At 37.6% G+C, this 19,934-nt stretch overlaps 1 protein-coding gene across 2 annotated transcripts in view; it reads right to left on the bottom strand.

The window, feature by feature from the left end:
* ALG14 (ALG14 UDP-N-acetylglucosaminyltransferase subunit) overlaps positions 1-19,934 on the bottom strand; it is a 190,270-nt gene that overhangs the window by 150,985 nt on the left and 19,351 nt on the right. For both annotated transcript variants that reach the window (XR_013159296.1, XM_077120184.1), the window contains exon 2: positions 11,394-11,545. Coding sequence is in view for 1 of the 2 variants with exons in the window: in XM_077120184.1 (XP_076976299.1) it covers positions 11,394-11,545 (152 nt within the window). In the remaining variant the exon portion in view is untranslated. The remainder of the gene's footprint in view (positions 1-11,393; positions 11,546-19,934) is intronic.

The following is a 19,934-nucleotide window of genomic DNA, read 5'->3' as shown; positions in this document are numbered from 1 at the left end:
AATTGGAAAAAAGTGCAAAAAGAGGCAGTGTGGCATTTGTGAAATGTTCTGAAATAAAGTTGGTGGGCCCTTGGTTGAGTTACTTATGTGTCTGAGCCTAAATTTTCTCATCAGAAAATGAAGACACCAATACCTGTTTCAAACTACTGAAATTATTGGCCAATTACTGGTACACTCAATAATGAATTTCTACTATTTTCTCCATCCATACTTTCTAAAATGTAAAAGTTTGTTTTACTTTTTATGTCAAATAGATTTACCTGAAATATTTCAGTTTGTGCTTCGAGTTGTAAGACAGAAAAGGACATATTTGGTTTATCAATCACATGGGAAAAAATTATACATTCTGCTATGGCTGAATGAGAGCAGGCAGATTCATATAATAATCTTCTTTGAAACAAATTTTCCAAGAATACATCTTAATAGTGTATTAGTTAGGGATCTTATTTATAAGTTACCAAAACTCAACTCAGAGAGACTTTAAAAAGTGTGTGTACGGTGGAGGTGGGGCTGGGTTATATTAAGTGGATCTTGTTTTCCATGGAAGAGAAGTACTAACAAGCTAGGACAGCAGAACCTCTGGAACCAGTGAAGGGCAGAGATTCATCATCTGTCTCTCCCATGTATTAACTTCCTTCTTTTTTTTTTATCTGTAAACTGTCTTTATCTATGGGGTAAAAACATGACTGCAAAAACTGCCAAGTTATATATTTTATGGTTTTCCACTAAAGAGAGCCTGACTCTATTCTCCATCCTAAATTTAAAAAGCTTAGAGAAAGACTCTAATTGGCCTGAACTATATCAATCATCCACTCTTGAACTACCAGGAATAAAGTTGTTATTCTCACTGCAGTCCTGTAGTGGGGTAGTTTCCAAAGAGAAAAACAGATGGAGACAATCTGCACAAGGAACAACTCTAGCTTCCTTCCTTAATAAAGAAGTGGTTTCAATTTTTTTTAACCCAAATTTAGATTAACATGGTTACCATCTAAAACGCTAACATGAAATGAGCAACTGGAAGTAAAGAATTAATTTTTAAAGGTATACACAAATATGATTTGGAGAGTAAGACAAGTCATAGCTTCAATAAACCACTCTTCACCACAGATAGAACAAACAGAGATCAACAATATTTAGAGAATCTAAACAATGGGATAAATGAATTAGACCTAATAGACATGTAGAGATCATTACACCCCAAAACACCAGGATATACATTCTTCTCTAGCGCACGTGGAACATTCTCCAGGATAGATCATATGCTGGGACAAAAACTGAGTCTTTATAAATTTAATAAAATTGAAATTATCCAAAGCACTTACTCTGACCAAAATAGAATGAAGCTGGAAATTAATAATCACCAAAGAACCAGAGCTTTCACAAATATATGGTTATTAAACAATATACTCTTAAATAATCAGTAGGTCAAGGGAGAAATTGTTAGAGAAATCAGTAAGTATCTGGAGACGAATGATAATGAGAATATAATATATCAAAACTTATGGGATGCGGCAAAGGCAGTGCTGAAGAGGGAAACTGGCTGCACTGAATGAGAACATTAAAGAACGAGAACAACCAAAATTTGAGTATTTAACTGCTCACCTGGAGAATTTAGAGAAAGAACAGCAAACTAACCCCAAAGCAAACAAAAGGAGAGAAGCAACAAAGATTAAAGTAGAAATAAACAAACTGGAGAATAAAACAATAGAAAGAATCAACAAAATCAAAAGTTGATTCTGTGAGAAAGTAATAAAATTGTGGCCCCTTAGCTAGACTAACAAAGCGAAAAAGAGAGAGGACATCAGAAATGAGAGGAGGGTCGTTACCACAGCTCATGAAGAAATTTTAAAAATCATAAGAGAATATTTTGAACAACTATATGCCAACAATCTAGACAACTTAGATGAAATGGAAAAATTCCTAGAAACATACAAATTACCTATACTGACTTCAGAAGAGATAAGAAGATCTCAATAAACCAATTACAAATAAAGAGATTCAATCAGTTATGAAAAATCTTCCCACAAAGAAAAGCCCAAGACCAGATGGCTTCACAAGTGGATTTTATTTAACATTCTACAAAGAACTAATACCAATCCTGCTCAAACTCTTCTAAACAATTGAGGAAAAAGGAATGATACCTAACTCATTTATGAAGCTAACATCACTCTAACACCAAAACTGGATAAACACGCTACAAGAAAGGAAAACTAAAGATCTCTTTAATGAAGATAGATGCAAAAATTCTTAACAAAATACTAGCAAATCGAATCCAATGACACATAAAAAGAATTATACGTCATGACCAAGTTGGATTTATACCAGGAATGCAAGGGTGGTTCAGTACAAGAAAATCAATCAATGTAATACAGTACATTAACAAATCTAAAGGGAAAAAAAAATCACATGATCCTACTGATTGTTGCTGAAAAAGCATTCGAAAAAATCCAGCAACCTTTCATGATAAAAACACTTCAAAAGTTAGGAATTATTCCGGGAAGATGACCGAATAGAGTAGCTCAAGATTAGTCCTGTGCCATGGAAAAGTTAGAGAAGGGACAGGAGGGAGATTGAGGCAGCAATTCGGGAGTGCGGCTGAACTGGGAGAGCCTTCTGCCCCACATGGGGCAGCCCCTGCTGGAGTGTGATATGCAGGCATGGAACCCATGGGAATGCATGGACAGGAGTCAGGGAATGGGAAGTAAGCCAGGCTGAGTTCCTTGGGCACACAACCCTCACCAGCACAGCCCCGTGACCAGCGACTCACCCCACAGCCCATGCATCTGAACCCCATCACCCATTCCCACTCCCTGCACTCCAGGGGCCCCCACCCCACCGGCCCCCAGTGCACGTGCCTGTCCCACATCCGCACCCCAAGTGCAGCCTAACCCACCCCTCCTGAAACCCTCCAGAGCACTACCTCCCCCTCCCTATTCCCTGCAGGCTATGGGCACTAACCTCCATACCTGGGCTGCCCCTGCCTGCCTGCTCATAATGTTGCACAGCCTCACCCTGCCCCACCCCCCAAACTCTGTGCAACAGTTTATGGCACTCCTAGGCCCATGCATGTGCGCGGTCACTCAATCATGTCATTCAGCTCTGGGAACCAAACTTCACAGCAATCCTAAAACCACGCATGTGGAAGGCCCTCAGCCACACTTCATAGCTCTGAGAACATGCTGACCCGCACAGCCAGGTCATATCTGCCCCCAATTCATGAAGGCATAACGCCAATCTGCTGCCACAGCTCTACACATGTGCACAAAGGGCCTGTGCCTCAGACCAGTGCACACCAGGGTTACAAACTCCAGACCGGTACACCCATACAGCTACGTCCTCCTTGGCTGCTGGGTGCCCATGTTCATAAGCACCAGCCTAACATCCTCAACCTGTGCCCATACCTGCCCTGAAACAAATCACCGCAAAGAGTGCCCCACCCCATACCCTGCTCCCTGCTGTACAACCATCCTGCAAACAGAAGGCTTTAGACTACTGAAAGAAATCAACTCCCAAAGTAAATCAATCAAGATATTTACATGCCCTGAAGACAGCAGATCAGTGGAAAGACTTCCAGCCAAGAATTTTGTACCCAGCCAAACTGTCCTCAAAATTGAGGGAGAGATTAAAGTTTTCACAGACAAAGAAGTCCTGAAAGAATTTGTCAACAAGAGACTGGCCCTATAAGAAATACTAAAAGGAGTTCTGCTGGCTGAAAAAAAAAAAGCCAAGAGAGGGAGTTTTGGAGGAGGGCACAGAATTGAAGAGTACCACTAAGGGTAATTTAGAGAACACAAAGAAAAAGAGGGAAAAGAATATACAGACCTGATAAATAAAATAAAAAGCATAAGATGGTGGAATCAAGAAATGCCTTTTCAGTAATAACTATGAATGTTAATGGACTAAACTTACCAATTAAAAGATACAGATTGGTAGAATGGATTAAGAAACATAATTCAGCTATATGCTGCTTACAAGACACAAGGATACAAATAGACTGAAAGTGAAAGGATGGAAAAAGATTTTCCATGCAAGTTGTAACCAAAAGAAAGCAGGAGTAGCTATATTAATATCAGACAAAATAGACTTAAAATGTAAAGACATCATAAGAGACAAAAAAGGATACTACATACTAATTAAAGGGTCAATTCACCAAGAAGATATAACAATCATAAATGTTTATACTCCCAATCAAGGAGCTCCAAAGTACATGAAACAGACATTGGCAAAACTGAAGGGAGCAATAGATGTTTCAACAATACTAGTAGGAGACTTCAATACACCACTCTCCTCTATAGATAGAACAGCCAGCCAGAAGAGCAACAAGGAAACAGAAAAGTTAAATAACTTGATAAATGAATTATACCTAACAGGCATATAAAGCTCACTGCACCCCAAAACACAAGGTTATACATTCTTCTTTAGTGCTCATGGAACATTCTCCACGATAGATATTATGCTGGGGCACAAAACAGGTCTTCACAAATTTAAAAACATTAAAATTATTCAAAGCACTTTCTCTGATCACAATGGGATGAAGCTGGATCTCAATAACCACCAAAGAACAAGAATATTCACAACTGGTGGGACAAAGAAGAAACTGCTAGAGAAATCAGTAGCTATTTGGAGATGAATGAAAATGAGAATACAACTCATCAGAACTTATGGGATGTGGCAAAGGCTGTGCTGAGAGGGAAATTTATTGCCCTAAATGCCTATATTAAAAAGCAAGAAAGAGCAAAAATCAAGGACTTAACAGCACACTTGGAGTAACCTGAGAAAGATCAGCAAACTAACGCCAAAGCAAATAGAAGAACAGAAATAACAAAGGTTAAAGCAGAGATAAATGAAGGGGAGAACAAAAGAACAACAGAAAGAATCAATAAAACCAAAAGTTGGTTTTTTGAGAAAATCAATTAAATTGATAGGCTACTAGCAAGACTGACAAAGAAAAAAAAAAGAGTAACCTCCAGGAAAAAAAAGTTAGCAATGGAAACTTTCTCAATATCATAAAGGGCATAATGAAAAACCCACGGCCAGTATCATATATATATATATATATATATATTTAAACAAAAACAGAAAAAAATTTATGCATACCAGACCCCTTACCCCTCCCTTTCATTGATCACTAGCATTTCAAACTAAATTTATTTTAACATTTGTTCCCCCTATTATTTATTTTTATTCCATATGCTCTACTCATTTGTTGACAAGGTAGATAAAAGGAGCATCAGACACAAGGTTTTCACAATCACACAGTCACATTGTAAAAGCTATATCATTATACAATCATCTTCAAGAAACACGGCTACTGGAACACAGCTCTACATTTTCAGGCAGTTTCCTCCAGCCTCTCCATTACATCTTTTTTTAAAAATTAATTTATTAATTAAAAAATAAAGAAACAAAATAAAACAACATACATAATCAGTAATTTACAATATCATCACTTAGTTGCATATTCATCATTTCTTAGAACATCTGCATTCATTCAGAAAAAGAAATAAAAAGACAATAGAAAAAGAAATAAAACGAACAGGAAAGAAAAAAAAAAGATTATACATACCATACCCCTTACCCCTCACTTTCATTGATCACTAGCATTTCAAACTAAATTTATTTTAGCATTTGTTCCCCCTGTTATTTATTTTTATTCCATATGTTCTACTCGTTTGTTGACAAGGTAGATAAAAGGAGCATCAGACACAAGGTTTTCACAATCACACAGTCACATTGTAAAAGCTGTATCATTATACAATCATCTTCAAGAAACATGGCTACTGGAACACAGCTCTACATTTTCAAGCAGTTTCCTCCAGTCTCTCCATTACATCTTGAATAACAAGGTGATATTTACTTAATGCATAAGAATAACCTCCAGGATAACCTCTCGACTCTGTTTGGTATCTCTCAGCCACTGACACTTTGTCTCATTCTCTCTTCCCCCTTTTGGTAGAGGTTTTCTCAATCCCTTGATGCTGAGTCTCAGCTCATTCTAGGGTTTTTCTCAATCCCTTGATGCTGAGTCTCAGCTCATTCTAGGATTTCTGTCCCATGTTGCCAGGAAGATCCACATCCCTGGGAGTCATGTTCCACGAAGACGGGGGAGGGCAGTGAGTTTGCTTGTTGTGTTGGCTGGAGAGAGAGGCCACATCCAAGCAACGAAAGAGGTTCTCTTGGTGGTGACTCTTAGGCCTAATTTTAAGTAGGCTTAACCTATCCTTTGTGGGGTTAAGTTTCATATGAACAAACCCCAAGGCTGGGGGCTCAGCCTATAGCTTTGGTTGTCCACACTGCTTGTGAGAATATCAAGAATTCAACTTGGGGAATTTGAATTTTCCCCCATTTTCACCATTCCCCAAAGGGGAATTTGCAAATATTTTTTTATTCACTGTTCAAATCACTCTGGGATTTATTGGGGTATCACTCTGGACAAACCCACAAAATCTCATGTCCTCCTCAAGGTTCCATGTACTTAGCCAGCATCATATTTAATGGTGAGAGACTGAAAGCATTCCCCCTAGCAGTGGAAATGAGACAAGGAAGCCCTCTGTCACCGCTGTTATTCAATGTACTAGAAATCCTGCTTGGAGCAATTAGACAGGAGAAAGAAATAAAAGGCATCCAAATAGGAAAGGAAGAAGTAAAACTTTCATTACTTACATGGCATGAGCCTATACTTGGAAAACCCTGAGAAACCCAAGGCAAAGATACTTGAATTAATACACAAATTCAGCAGTGATGGGATACAAGATTAATGTAGAAAAATCAGTCATGTTTCTATACACAAGCAAGGATATATCTGAGGAGACAATTAAGGAAAAACTTCATTCAAAATAGCAACCAAAAGAATCAGGTATCTAGAAATAAGCCTAACTAGGGATGTCAAAAGGACTTGCATACAGAAAATCACAAAAAAAAAAATGCTAGAATAAATAAATAGTGACCTAAATAGATGGAAACACATTCCATATTCATGGATGGAAAGACTGAATGTCATTAAGATGTCAATTCTTCCCAAACTGATCTACAGATTTAATGCAATACCAGTCAAAATCCCAACTTTAAAAAGTTGATTATCAAATTTATTTGGAAGGGAAAGAGACCCCAAATAGCAAAAGATATCCTAAAAAAGAAGAGTGAAGTGGGACAACTATCACTTCCTTATTTTAAAGCTTACTATAAAGGCACGGTGGTCAAAACAGTATGGAACTGGCACAAAGAAGTATCAACCAACGGAATAGAATTGAGAGTGCAGCGATAGACCAGCAAATTTACGGAAAACTGATCTTTGAGAAGTCCCCTCAAAATCCACTGAACTGGAACAGAATAGTCTTTTCAATAAATGGGCACGGGAGAATTAGATATTAATAGCCAAAAGAATGAAAGAGGAACCCAACTAATACAAAAATTAATTCAAAATGGATTAAAGACTTCAATGTAAGAATCAATACCATAAAACATCTAGAAGAAAATGTAGGGAAACATCTTCAAGAGCTAGTAACAGGAGGTAGTTTCTTTTATACCTAAAGCACAAGCAACAAAAGAAAAATTAGGCAAACAGGAACTCAAGATTAAGAGCTTCTGTGTTTCAAAGGATTTTGTTAAATAGGTGAAGAGGCAGCCAACTCTAGACTTTTGGTACTATATAAGATCAAAGGCAGAGAGGTTTATTATGTTTAGAACCTAAATTTTCTGTAGCACATAATCTAAATCAACTTCTCTACATAGTTCATTTAAACAATCCAAACTCCTGGAGTTCAGAATGGGAATGAGGCCTTGTGTTCTAGTTTGCTAGCTGCTGGAATGCAATATACCGGAAACGGAATGGCTTTTAAAAAGGGGAATTTAATGAGTTGCTAGTTTACGGTTCTAAGGCCGAGAAAATGTCCCAATTAAAACAAGTCTAAAGAAATGTCCAATCAAAGGCATCTAGGGAAAGATACCTTGGTTCAAGAAGGCCAATGAAGTTCAGGGTTTCTCTCTCAAGTGAGATGGTACATGGCAAACACAGTCAGGGCTTCTCTCTCAGCTGGAAGGGCACATGGCAAATACGGCATCATCTGCTAGCTTTCTCTCTTGGCTTCCTATTTCATGAAGTTTCCCAGGAGGCGTTTTCCTTCTTCATCTCCAAAGGTCACTGGCTGGTGGACTCTCTGCTTCGTGGTGCTGCAGCATTTTCTGCCCTCTCTGAATCTCCCATTCTCCAAAATGTTTCCTCTTTTATAGGACTTCAGAAACTAATCAAGACCCACTCAAATGGGTGGAGATATGTCATCCCCTAATCCAGTTTAACAACCATTCTTAACTAAATCACATCAACCAGGGAGATCATCTCATTACAATTTCAATATGCAGTATTGAATAGGGATTATTCTACTTTTATGAAATGGGATTTATATCAACACATGGCTTTTCTTAGAGGGCATACTTCCTTTCAAACCAGCATACCTTGTAATTCTCTATAGCTTAATGTAATACCAGGATACAACTCCGACTATGGTAGACTGGTAATTAAAAAGTATTGGTAGAGTCCCTTGGGGGCCCAAAGGGGGGAAAATACATATACATGTATATACAAATATGTATTAAACTCTCCAATCCAAGAACCACCACGTACCCTCTCAACCACTGGGGACTCCCAAGAAAACAGGCCCAGCCCTGGATTTTGAGACTTGCCCTTACATATCTTATTTCTATAAGGAAGAACTCATAACGAGGCCTAAGAGTCACTTCCAGGAAGCTTTTTTATTGCTCAGATGTGGCCTTTCTCTCTCCAGGCCCAACTCTGCAAGGAGGAGAGTTGCCCTTCCCATTACGTGGTACTATCCTCTCAGGGGTGAAAATCTCCATGACAACATGGGGTGTGACTCCCAGGGATGAGCACAGCACCTTGGGATCGACAACACCTTCCTGACCAAAAGGGGGAAAAGAAGTGTAATAAGGCAATAGCAGCCAAGAGAGATCAAATAGAGTCAAAAGCCTATTCTGGAGGCTGTTCTTAAGCAAACTTCAGTTAGATAGTGCTAATTGCCATGGTTTGCTAAACTCCAATCCCTGTTGTCTCTCTTACGAACAATTAGAGCTGAAACTAAGACTCTATAAAGTCTCATGGACTAGGTTTGTCTTCCTGGAACATATAATTCCCAGAGGGTTCCTAGGTCAGATAAATTCTGAAACTAAGAGGAATCAGCCTCTCCAGGATTATCAATTAAACACATCCCTATTGTTTAGTGTGGACACCCCTTCTAAAATGAAAAAGTCAGAACAGGCATCACCCTTAGATCTCTACAGATTGGAAGAAGGATTAAAGGAGGAGAAGGTAAAATGGAGAAAATGGGATTTAACAAATGAACATGGCTCCTGAATTACTATGTTAATATTCCTTCTAGCTTCCAGTGTTTTGGAGCAGCTAGAAGGAAAAATCTGAGATGATGGAATGGTATAGTCCAAGACAAATTCTGGTATCTGTTCTGTAACTATTTATTGAAGTGTGCTTTGAAAATCACTGCTTTTTTCTTTCTTTGCTACGTATATATATTATACAATAAAAAGTTAGAAAAAACAAAAAAAAGAACCAGTCACAGACAAATCAAATTGTTAATAAATGCAGTATGCTGACAAAAACTTTAATGAAAAGCCAGTAAGCACATGAACTGGGGGCTTTATATATCCAACTCTAAATAAAAACAATTTTCACATCTGGAATTACCTGAAGAACTGTTTCCTCTATTTAAAAGAATAAAAGAAAATATTAGAAATTAAGCATCCACTTTGGCCCAGCACTTAAGAAGATATGAGAGGTGAAAGAATCAGAACAGATTTATATGGGGCACGTGACTCCCTCTTCATTCTTTCCCTTTCCTCAAGATCCCCTTCAATGTCACCCCCTGGCTATTAAGAGGAAGATAAATGAGAAACCTGAAAAATCTTCAAAATCAGATGTGTAACTATCAAAGGACCATTTACTCACATTACTTTATAACGCCATACATCTAGAGCCATAACACACCCAAAAGACATCTAATTTTTAAAAATTAATTGCTGCTGACTGTGTTATACAAAATATGAAATTTAAGCGTTCCAGTAAAATAAAAGTATTACATGTCTTTCCCTTCACCATATCTAGCAATCAAAACAGTCACTCCATTGGAGAAGAAACTTAGAAAGGACTGACAATATTTTTTCTCATAATAGTGCTTTATAATGGATCAATTGATTGCCGTCAGCTATTGATATCACTCTAATGTTGGCTTATGTCTTAAATGGTATTGGGGATTGAATCATGTCCCCACAAAAGACATGTTCAAGTCCCAATTCCTGTTTTACCAATCCCTGGTTGTGTGGGTAAAAACCCATAGTATATTAGTACTTTTAGCAGCTAGGAAAGTAAGACAGAACCTTTAAAGATGTTATTAGTTAAGGTATACCCAAACTGAATGAGGGTGGGCTTTAATCCAATATGGCTGAAGTCCTTATAAGCAAAGGAAATTGGACACAAAAGGGGAAGCCACAAGGCGCAGTCAGAAATTGGAAGTCAATGGAACTGGAAAAAAGATCCATCGTGTACATTGCCTCATGATGGGAAAGCCAGAGGACCCCAAAGATGACAGCCAGTCAGAAGACAACAATCCCAGAAGGAAGTAAGTCTCCCAGCCACTAAAACTGTATGCCAATAAATTCTTGTTGTTAAGCCAACCCATTACATGGTTTTAGCAGCAGGGAAACTAGAACAAATGGCTAATTGGAAAATGAGAAGATTTGATTAGTTAATATGAATACTTACCAGGATGTAAATGAAACTTGACTAAAATAGCAAAACATTTCCTCAATCATAAGGTATACCATCAATTTGCAATAACTTTTTGAGGAAAAAACTGCTTCAAATGAATAAATTTTAGAAAATTTAAAGAGTGAAAAAATTCCACCTTATATAAATACAAAGAAAATTCAAAGTATATCTTCCTGCAAGGAATGAAACGTTTATTATAGTGCTTATATTCAAGCATAATCACTTGAAAGGGTGAGTCAAACCAAGCACATTTTCCCTGCATCTTTTGATGGACTTTTATCCTTTCGTGGCACTGAAAAGACATGCCACCCACCTTATGCCCTTATTTTCAAGTTTTGGGTAGTTTAAAAAATAATCTCCCCCTCTGTGAACATAAATAACATCTGATGATTGTAACAAACAAAAAAAGAAATTAAGCATCCATCTTTTATTTGAAGTTTATTTTTAAGAAAGTCTCATTTTTTTAATTAAAGAAAATACATTTCACCAGAATAAACAGTTGATTGTCTAGTGTATGCATGGCACTTAAATACCATTTCCAGAGATGATGGAACACAACATAAAACTTGTAACTTTCTTAGAAAGAAAAATTATTACTTACCATGGTACCTGGGTATTTATCAGCCCGATCTAGTTCAAAAGAATCTATTTTATGGGCACTCATTTCATCAGTGTCTGCAAAAATATAATGCCTTGGTGAGTAGGCACTGGACAGGTTTCCAAGCAGTCTCAGGATTTCAGTGGTATGCCCACCTGGAAAAAATATTGGAAGGTATAAGATTGAGAAACCTAAAATAGATATATGCATTTGACCATGTTATAACAATAACAGCAACATTGATATTGCGTATTTCTCAAAAGACAGAAGAAACATTTCAAAACATTATCCTGTGCTCTTATTATAATTACTACTTTTATATGGGGGAAGAGAATAAATGTTAAGAATAAAATCAGGGTGTACAAGGGTAGTTCAGCGGTAGAATTCTTGCCTGCCATGAGGGAGACCCAGGTTCGATTCCCAGCCTGTACACTTTCCAAAAAAAAAAAATTAAAACTCAAAAATCAACAAATGGTGCTGCAATAACAGGATAGTCACATGAAAAACAATGAAATGTTACCTCCACCATACAGCATACAAAAATAAATAAATAAAAATAAAACAAAATCAACGCTAGCAATAGGTGCTGAGGAAGGTACAAAGATGACACAGCTCCTACAAAAGAAGCCTGGGAGGGAGGGGAGGTACAAGACACACACACATATATAAAGGTAAATAACAATGTCAGACAGCAAGAAAAATTAAAATGTGGGGGGGAAAGCAAATGGTTATGAAAAATAAATGCCATAAAAGTAGGGGAGATTCCTGAGAAAGGCTGAGAGGGGACTTGAAAAATGAAGACACTGGGCAGACAGGAGCAGAGAGGCCACTGGGTGTGGGCAGAGATTATTAGGAGATGAGAGTGCAAGATCTGAGATATATGTTCAAGGAATGGTGAGAATACCACTAGGAAGATGGGTAAAGGTAAAGTCAGGTCAGGAAAGTAGATTGAGAAATAGGACACTAGTCACTAAAGGCATCTGTGCAGAAAAGCACAGTAAGGAAGATAAGGCCAATGACTAGCAATGCCTGGGTCTTCCTAACGAAGGGTTTTGTTCACTACTGTATCTGCAGCTCCTAGTAGAGCTCCTCAGTACATCCAGGACTTCAATAAATATTTATCAGCCTAAGTAAACTAGGTTTGATTTCTGAAATCATATACTTTCCAAAATTTTTTTTTTTATTAATTAAAAAAAGAATTAACAAAACAATTAGAAATCATTCCAATCTACATGTACAATCAGTAATTCTTAATAACATCACATAGTTGCATATTCATCATTTCTTAGTACATTTGCATCGATTTAGAAAAAGAAATAAAAAGACAACAGAATAAGAATTAAAACAATAATAGAAAGAAAAAAAACAAAAAAAACAAAAACAAAAAACCTATACCTCACATGCAGCTTCATTCAGTGTTTTAACATAATTGCATTACAATTGGGTAGTATTGTGCTGTCCATTTCTGAGTTTTTATATCCAGTCCCGTTGTACAGTCTGTATCCCTTCATCTCCAATTACCCCTTCTCTTTTTTTTTTAATTAACGGAAAAAAAGAAATTAACCCAACATTTAGAGATCATACCATTCTACACATGCAATCATTAATTCTTAACATCATCACATAGATGCATGATCATCATTTCTTAGTACATTTGCATTGGTTTAGAAGAACGAGCAACATAACCGAAAAAGATATAGAATGTTAATATAGAGAAAAAAATAAAAGTAATAATAGTAAAATCAAAACAAAACAACACAAAACAAAACAAAAACCTATAGCTCAGATGCAGCTTCATTCAGTGTTTTAACATGATTACTTTACAATTAGGTATTATTGTGCTGTCCATTTTTGAGTTTTTGTATCTAGTCCTGTTGCACAGTCTGTATCCCTTCAGCTTCAATTACCCATTGTCTTACCCTGTTTCTAACTCCTGCTGAACTCTGTTACCAATGACATATTTCAAGTTTATTCTCGAATGTCCGTTCACATCAGTGGGACCATACAGTATTTGTCCTTTAGTTTTTGGCTGGATTCACTCAGCATAATATTCTCTAGGTCCATTCATGTTATTACATGGTTCATAAGTTTATCTTGTCTTAAAGCTGCATAATATTCCATCATATGTATATACCACAGTTTGTTTAGCCACTCTTCTGTTGATGGAGATTTTGGCTGTTTCCATCTCTTTGCAATTGTAAATAATGCTGCTATAAACATTGGTGTGCAAATGTCCGTTTGTGTCTTTGCCCTTAAGTCCTTTGAGTAGATACCTAGCAATGGTATTGCTGGGTCGTATGGCAGTTCTATATTCAGCTTTTTGAGGAACCGCCAAACTGCCTTCCACAGTGGTTGCACCCTTTGACATTCCCACCAACAGTGGATAAGTGTGCCTCTTTCTCCGCATCCTCTCCAGCACTTGTCATTTTCTGTTTTGTTGATAATGGCCATTCTGGTGGGTGTGAGATGATATCTCATTGTGGTTTTGATTTGCATTTCTCTAATGGCCAGGGACATTGAGCATCTCTTCATGTGCCTCTTGGCCATCCGTATTTCCTCTTCTGAGAGGTGTCTGTTCAAGTCTTTTTCCCATTTTGTAATTGGGTTGGCTGTCTTTTTGTTGTTGAGATGAACAATCTCTTTATAAATTCTGGATACTAGACCTTTATCTGATATATCATTTCCAAATATTGTCTCCCATTGTGAAGGCTGTCTTTCTACTTTCTTGATGAAGTTCTTTGATGCACAAAAGTGTTTAATTTTGAGGAGTTCCCATTTATTTATTTCCTTCTTCAGTGCTCTTGCTTTAGGTTTAAGGTCCATAAAACCGCCTCCAGTTGTAAGATCCATAAGATATCTCCCAACATTTTCCTCTAACTGTTTTATGGTCTTAGACCTAATGTTTAGATCTTTGATCCATTTTGAGTTAACTTTTGTATAGGGTGTGAGAGATGGGTCTTCTTTCATTCTTTTGCATATGGATATCCAGTTCTCTAGGCACCATTTATTGAAGAGACTGCTCTGTCCCAGGTGAGTTGGCTTGACTGCCTTATCAAAGATCAAATGTCCATAGATGAGAGGGTCTATATCTGAGCACTCTATTCGATTCCATTGGTCGATAAATCTATCTTTATGCCAATACCATGCTGTTTTGACCACTGTGGCTTCATAATATGCCTTAAAGTCAGGCAGTGCAAGACCTCCAGCTTCGTTTTTTTTCCTCAAGATGTTTTTAGCAATTCGGGGCACCCTGCCCTTCCAGATAAATTTGCTTATTGGTTTTTCTATTTCTGAAAAATAAGTTGTTGGGATTTTGATTGGTATTGCATTGAATCTGTAAATCAATTTAGGTAGGATTGACATCTTAACTATATTTAGTCTTCCAATCCATGAACACGGTATGCCCTTCCATCTATTTAGGTCTTCTGTGATTTCTTTTAGCAGTTTTTTGTAGTTTTCTTTATATAGGTTTTTTGTCTCTTTAGTTAAATTTATTCCTAGGTATTTTATTCTTTTAGTTGCAATTGTAAATGGGATTCGTTTCTTGATTTCCCCCTCAGCTTGTTCATTACTAGTGTATAGAAATGCTACAGATTTTTGAATGTTGATCTTGTAACCTGCTACTTTGCTGTACTCATTTATTAGCTCTAGTAGTTTTGTTGTGGATTTTTCCGGGTTTTCGACGTATAGTATCATATCGTCTGCAAACAGTGATAGTTTTACTTCTTCCTTTCCAATTTTGATGCCTTGTATTTCTTTTTCTTGTCTAATTGCTCTGGTTAGAACCTCCAACACAATGTTGAATAATAGTGGTGATAGTGGACATCCTTGTCTTGTTCCTGATCTTAGGGGGAAAGTTTTCAATTTTTCCCCATTGAGGATGATATTAGCTGTGGGTTTTTCATATATTCCCTCTATCATTTTAAGGAAGTTCCCTTGTATTCCTATCTTTTGAAGTGTTTTCAACAGGAAAGGATGTTGAATCTTGTCAAATGCCTTCTCTGCATCAATTGAGATGATCATGTGATTTTTCTGCTTTGATTTGTTGATATGGTGTATTACATTAATTGATTTTCTTATGTTGAACCATCCTTGCATACCTGGGATGAATCCTACTTGGTCATGATGTATAATTCTTTTAATGTGCTGTTGGATACGATTTGCTAGAATTTTATTGAGGATTTTTGCATCTGTATTCATTAGAGAGATTGGTCTGTAGTTTTCTTTTTTTGTAATATCTTTGCCTGGTTTTGGTATGAGGGTGATGTTGGCTTCATAGAATGAATGAGGTAGTTTTCCCTCCACTTCGATTTTTTTGAAGAGTTTGAAGAGAATTGGTACTAATTCTTTCTGGAACGTTTGGTAGAATTCACATGTGAAGCCATCTGGTCCTGGACTTTTCTTTTTAGGAAGCTTTTGAATGACTAATTCAATTTCTTTACTTGTGATTGGTTTGTTGAGGTCATCTATGTCTTCTTGAGTCAAAGTTGGTTGTTCATGTCTTTCCAGGAACCCGTCCATTTCCTCTAAATTGTTGTATTTATTAGCGTAAAGTTGTTCATAGTATCCTGTTATTACCTCCTTTATTTCTGTGAGGTCAGTAGTTATGTCTCCTCTTCCATTTCTGATCTTATTTATTTGCATCCTCTCTCTTCTTCTTTTTGTCAATCTTGCTAAGGGCCCATCAATCTTATTGATTTTCTCATAGAACCAACTTCTGGCCTTATTGATATTCTCTATTGTTTTCATGTTTTCAATTTCATTTATTTGTGCTCTAATCTTTGTTATTTCTTTCCTTTTGCTTGCTTTGGGGTTAGCTTGCTGTTCTTTCTCCAGTTCTTCCAAATGGATAGTTAATTCCTGAATTTTTGCCTTTTCTTCTTTTCTGATATAGGCATTTAGAGCAATAAATTTCCCTCTTAGCACTGCCTTTGCTGCGTCCCATAAGTTTTGATATGTTGTGTTTTCATTTTCATTCGCCTCGAGGTATTTGCTAATTTCCCTTGCAATTTCTTCTTTGACCCAGTCGTTGTTTAGGAGTGTGTTGTTGAGCCTCCACGTATTTGTGAATTTTCTGGCACTCTGCCTATTATTGATTTCCAACATCATTCCTTTATGGTCCGAGAAAGTGTTGTGTAAGATTTCAATCTTTTTAAATTTGTTAAGACTTGCTTTGTGACCCAGCATATGGTCTATCTTTGAGAATGATCCATGAGCACTTGAGAAAAAGGTGTATCCTGCTGTTGTGGGATGTAATGTCCTATAAATGTCTATTAAGTCTAGTTCATTTATAGTAATATTCAGATTCTCTATTTCTTTGTTGATCCTCTGTCTAGATGTTCTGTCCCTTGATGAGAGTGGTGAGTTGAAGTCTCCAACTATTATGGTATATGAGTCTATTTCCCTTTTCAATGTTTGCAGTATATTCCTCACATATTTTGGGGCATTCTGATTCGGTGCGTAAATATTTATGATTGTTATGTCTTCTTGTTTAATTGTTCCTTTTATTAGTATATAGTGTCCTTCTTTGTCTCTTTTAACTGTTTTACATTTGAAGTCTAATTTGTTGGATATTAGTATAGCCACTCCTGCTCTTTTCTGGTTGTTATTTGCATGAAATATCTTTTCCCAACCTTTCACTTTCAACCTATGTTTATCTTTGGGTCTAAGATTTGTTTCCTGTAGACAGCATATAGAAGGATCCTGTTTTTTAATCCATTCTGCCAATCTATGTCTTTTGATTGGGGAATTCAGTCCATTGACATTTAGTGTTATTACTGTTTGGATAATATTTTCCTCTAACATTTTGCCTTTTGTATTATATATATCATATCTGATTTTCCTTCTTTCTACACTCTTTTCCATATCTCTCTCTTCTGTCTTTTTGTATCTGACTCTAGTGCTCCCTTTAGTATTTCTTGCAGAGCTGGTCTCTTGGTCACAAATTCTTTCAGTGACTTTTTGTCTGAGAATGTTTTAATTTCTCCCTCATTTTTGAAGGATAATTTTGCTGGATATAGGAGTCTTGGTTGGCAGTTTTTCTCTTTTAGTATTTTAAATATATCATCCCACTGTCTTCTAGCTTCCATGGTTTCTGCTGAGAAATCTACACAAAATCTTATTGGGTTTCCCTTGTATGTAATGGATTGTTTTTCTCTTGCTGCTTTCAAGATCTTCTCTTTCTCTTTGACCTCTGACATTTTAACTAGTAAGTGTCTTGGAGAACGCCTATTTGGGTCTAATCTCTTTGGGGTGCGCTGCACTTCTTGGATCTGTAATTTTAGGTCTTTCATAAGAGTTGGGAAATTTTCAGTGAAAATTTCTTCCATTAGTTTTTCTCCTCCTTTTCCCTTCTCTTCTCCTTCTGGGACACCCACAACACGTATATTTGTGCGGTTCATATTGTCCTTGAGTTCCCTGATACCCTGTTCAAATTTTTCCATTCTTTTCCCTATAGTTTCTGTTTCTTTTTGGAATTCAGATGTTCCATCCTCCAATTCACTAATTCTATCTTCTGTCTCTTTAAATCTATCATTGTAGCTATCCATTATTTTTTCTATGTTTGCTACTTTATCCTTCACTTCCATAAGTTCTGCGATTTGTTTTTTCAGTTTTTCTATTTCTTCTTTATGTTCAGCCCATGTCCTCTTCATGTCCTCCCTCAATTTATCGATTTCATTTTTGAAGAGGTTTTCCATTTCTGTTCGTATATTCAGCATTAGTTGTCTCAGCTCTTGTGTCTCATTTGAGCTATTGGTTTGTTCCTTTGACTGAGCCATATTCTCAATCTTTTGAGCGTGGACAGTTATCTTCTGCTGCTGGCGTCTGGGCATTTATTCAGATTTCTCTTGGTGTTGGACCCAGCAAGGTTGTAATATTTTTCTGTGAAATCTCTGGGTTCTGTTTTTCTTATCCTGCCCAGTAGGTGGCGCTCGTGGCACACGTTTGTCTGCGGGTCCCACCAGTAAAAGGTGCTGTGGGACCTTAAACTTTGGAAAACTCTCGCCGTCCTGGGGGTTCGCTAGCCGAAACGGCTTGAGCCGGCCCAGGGTCCGAACGCAGGGAGGGTTGCTGGTCGCCGCAGCCAGGGAAAGAGCCCGTCCGAATTTCCTAGTCGGCCCTGGGCAACAAGCGTGGCGGGAGGGCGCCAGCGGCAGCGGCCCGCCCGAGAGAGTGCACGTTCCCCGGGAGTCACGGGTTTGGAAGGGGCCTCCCCCACCCGTCACCGTTCTCCGCGGCCTGGGGGTTTCCGATCCAATTCTCTCAGTTGGTCCGGGGGCTGCGCGTGGTGTGGGCGCCAGCCGTCTTTGTTTCAGGGGACCGCCTCTCCAATTCTCCCAGCCGGCCCGGGAAGGGGGAAGGGAGTAACTCCGGCCGCTTGCCACCCCGCCCGGTAAGGCCCGCGCGCCTTGGCGATCTCACCCGAGCTGCTTCTCTCAGCCAGCCAGCCGTTCCAGGATGGGGTACGCTGTCTTTTTTATCTCTGTTGTGGCTTTGGGCGCTTTCTGTATCGTTTCTACTCCCCTAGTAGGTGTCCTGGAGAAGAAACTAAGATCCGCGCGTCTTACTAAGCCGCCATCTTCCAGGAAGTCCACTTTCCAAAATTTTAATACTTAAATTTCAAAAGCATAAATTTAAAAATTAACCCAGTTCATTGAGGTTTCTTTCACGGAAAAACAAAACAAAACAGTATCAGATAAACTGTAAACAACTTAAGCAAAGCATTCACAATCCTTATGAATGAGCCAAATCACACTTATTCAATTCCATTTCGCAGTATCTCTGTTTCAGCCAGGTGATATTCTTACCATTCTCTTCATTCATCTTACTTATTACCTCCCCTGAGTCACTTTCTCATCATGCTGTTTGATCCCCCTACTGAGAAAGTACCCCAAACACTTCCCTTATTGGGCAGGAAAGAGCTTTCAACTGTGACAGAGTAAACATATAGAAAGATAACAAACAAATTAAGCATGTTTTCCTCCAGCACATATATACAAACATATTTAATAGAAAGGGAAGAGTTTCTCTCTAGATTATAGAAGCAACTAGGTATTGAGAAAAACTGGGATAGAGTTAGTCTGAGTTTTAGAAATTAGAATCATACTTTAACTACACAAATTATCATTTATTTTCTTGCCTAGGGCAAGTAATTTACACATATGATTTATACTCATTTTATAACCAAGAAATCAGGACATAAAGGCTGATTTTGATTACTGGATTATTTTATAGGTATTCTTTTTTGCTTTCTGGTATACTGGAATAGACAGGGAAATTCCTGAAATCTCTAAATTGTAACCCAGTTGCCTTCATCTCTGATAATGACTGTATAGCCCTTATCTTCTACCCCTACTACTGTAAAAACCTTGTGACTAACCTTCATTTGTACCCATTTATCCCGTTTTTCAACTTGTGTCTTGTAATAATTAAAGACAGCCTCTAATATTTATTATGAAGGGTCTTAGGTCAACCCAGAACTAACCCACCCCAAAACCAAAGTTATCTTCATAAACGAAATCATATCAAACCAAAGTGGGCCTG

Source organism: Tamandua tetradactyla, chromosome 11, assembly GCF_023851605.1.
Source record: "Tamandua tetradactyla isolate mTamTet1 chromosome 11, mTamTet1.pri, whole genome shotgun sequence".
Lineage (NCBI taxonomy): Eukaryota > Metazoa > Chordata > Mammalia > Pilosa > Myrmecophagidae > Tamandua > Tamandua tetradactyla.
The sequence above is the reverse complement of the archived record's forward strand: the minus strand, read 5'-3'. Positions and strand labels throughout refer to the sequence as shown.